At 42.2% G+C, this 2236-nt stretch overlaps 1 protein-coding gene across 1 annotated transcript in view; it reads left to right on the forward strand.

The window, feature by feature from the left end:
• LOC101988233 (carcinoembryonic antigen-related cell adhesion molecule 3-like) overlaps positions 1-2236 on the forward strand; it is a 98175-nt gene that overhangs the window by 90459 nt on the left and 5480 nt on the right. Inside the window, exon 3 of the mRNA XM_026777981.1 lies at positions 1540-1899. Coding sequence (XP_026633782.1) covers positions 1540-1899 — 360 coding nt within the window. The remainder of the gene's footprint in view (positions 1-1539; positions 1900-2236) is intronic.

A 2236-nucleotide genomic window follows, 5' to 3' on the forward strand; every position in this document is an offset into this window, starting at 1 on the left:
ATGCAAGACAGCACTGAGAGAAGCAGGGACTCAAACCCTATCTCTCACAATCCATTGGATTCTGTGAAGTGCTCCTGTCTAAGAAAATCTCAGACAAGGGAGGAAGAACAGCAGAGCCTGAGTTCTGTGCTGGACCCGAGGCTTTTCTTCTCAGAGGCAGAACAAGAAGAGAGAAGATTGATGGAGGAGTTCTCTGTGCTTCTCCACAGGGCGCGTACACCATGGAAGGGGCTTCTTCTCACAGGTAAGGAAACCCATTCTCTGAGTTTGTTGGGAGGGGAACTCAGAGGCAGGTCAGAGTCTCATAAAGAGAAAAGGAGACTCATGCTTCTGATTGCAGTTATGGTGCAGAAGGTACAGTGAGGGACAGAGGCTCAGCACAGTGAAGTTCTCAGGAGAAAGGAATTGATGATGGTATGAGAAAAGCCTCAAACACTCCATATTAACTGTCAATTACATTGGCTCTAATGCTGTGAAGACAGTTCTTCCACAACCATGTCAGCATGACCCTCCAAATAGAAGTTAAGCTGGGGAGGGCTAGAAAGATGTCTTAGTGTGGAAAGATGTGACAATCTTAAACCAATCCTCAGCTCCCACTCAGTAGATGGAGAGAACAGACTCCTGCAGGATCTATTCTACCCTCCACATAGGCGTTGTGGCATGCACACACACGTGCACACTCTGGTACATGTGCTCCACATAGATTTGTGGCATATATCTACATATGTACACACAGAGACACCAGCTTCACAAATACATACATATATTTACATAAGAACATCCAAAGTTATTTATTTCACAGTTGAATGTAATTATTGTCATAACCTCCCAACCTAGTAACTATTAAGAGAAATCCATGGAGACACATTCCTCTTTCCCTTCTTCCCTTTTTCCTTTATTCACTTGTGCCTGAGTCTTCAGGGAACTGAACCTACCAATAAATTCTAACTACTCCTGGCCTTACAAATGCCAAATCTAAATGGGCGATGGTGTCTAAAGCCTTTAATCCCAGCACTTGGGATGCAGAAAAAGGTGATCTCTGTGAGTTCAAGTATACCTTAGTCTATAGAGTAAGTTTCAGGACAAGCAAGTTTATACAGAGAAATCCTGTCTCAAAAAGCTAAAACTAAAACCAAAACCAAAACAAAATAAACTAAGAAACAAAAAGTTCTGGTTCTAGTTTACTTGATGCCAGTTTATCCAAAAGATGAAGTCATAGCTTTACTAGAATCACAAAGAAAACAGAGTTTAAAATCAGAAAGAGAGGACTCTCCAGATCATGAGTTCAGAGAGGCATTGCTCCTCACACCAAATACTCTATGTGAGGAGATATATGGGACACCAACAGGGGTGACCAGGCAGCCACCTAGGCAGAGAACTCCTAAGAGAATTTACTGATACTCTTACACACTTTGAGCCAACACTTTGAGTCATGTTGTTCTTGTCTGCAAAGGAAGGTGGGAACACCCATAGTCACACACCAAAGCTAAATGATGATCACACCTGGTTAATTGGTGATTTTTCTCAATTCCCTTCTAGCCTCCATTTTAGGCTTCTGGCACATGTCCACTACTGCCCATGAGATCACTGAGTCACTGCCACGCCAAGTGGTTGAAGGAGACAACGTTCTTTTGCTTGTCCACAATCTGCGAGAGAATCTTATAGCCTTTGCCTGGTTCAAAGGGCTAAAAAATATGACTCAAGGAATTGCAGTATATACAGTGCACAACAATTTAAGTGCACCAGGGCCTGTGCACAGTAGCAGAGAGACAGTTTATAGCAATGGATCCCTGCTGATAGAAAATGTCACTCAGAAAGACACAGGAATCTATACCCTACGAACCTATAATAGAAGAGGAAAAATTGCATCAACAACATCTATGTACCTCCACGTGCACGGTAAGTAATTCATTGTGAACTATGTGAGCTAGGTGAGGTTCATTTCACCGGACACATATAGGAGTGTTACTGTGTATGTGTGTTGTGTGTGCATGTGTGTGTGTGGGTGTGTGTACCTACTTTTCCTATGCATTATATCCCATGTCATGATTTGAGCACTTACTGCAGAACACATATGTTATAGAACAATGACAAATAAATTAGAATCCTCCATTTGATGTCTTCTTGAACCCAGGTGGATGCATGATATATAACTCATCTAAGGATATTAACCTGTATCTAGACTCTAGGGGTTCATAGTAGGAATGTTTCCTTGAGAAAGACCTGGAGGGAGTGA

Source organism: Microtus ochrogaster, unplaced genomic scaffold (assembly GCF_000317375.1).
Source record: "Microtus ochrogaster isolate Prairie Vole_2 unplaced genomic scaffold, MicOch1.0 UNK96, whole genome shotgun sequence".
Classification (NCBI taxonomy): domain Eukaryota; kingdom Metazoa; phylum Chordata; class Mammalia; order Rodentia; family Cricetidae; genus Microtus; species Microtus ochrogaster.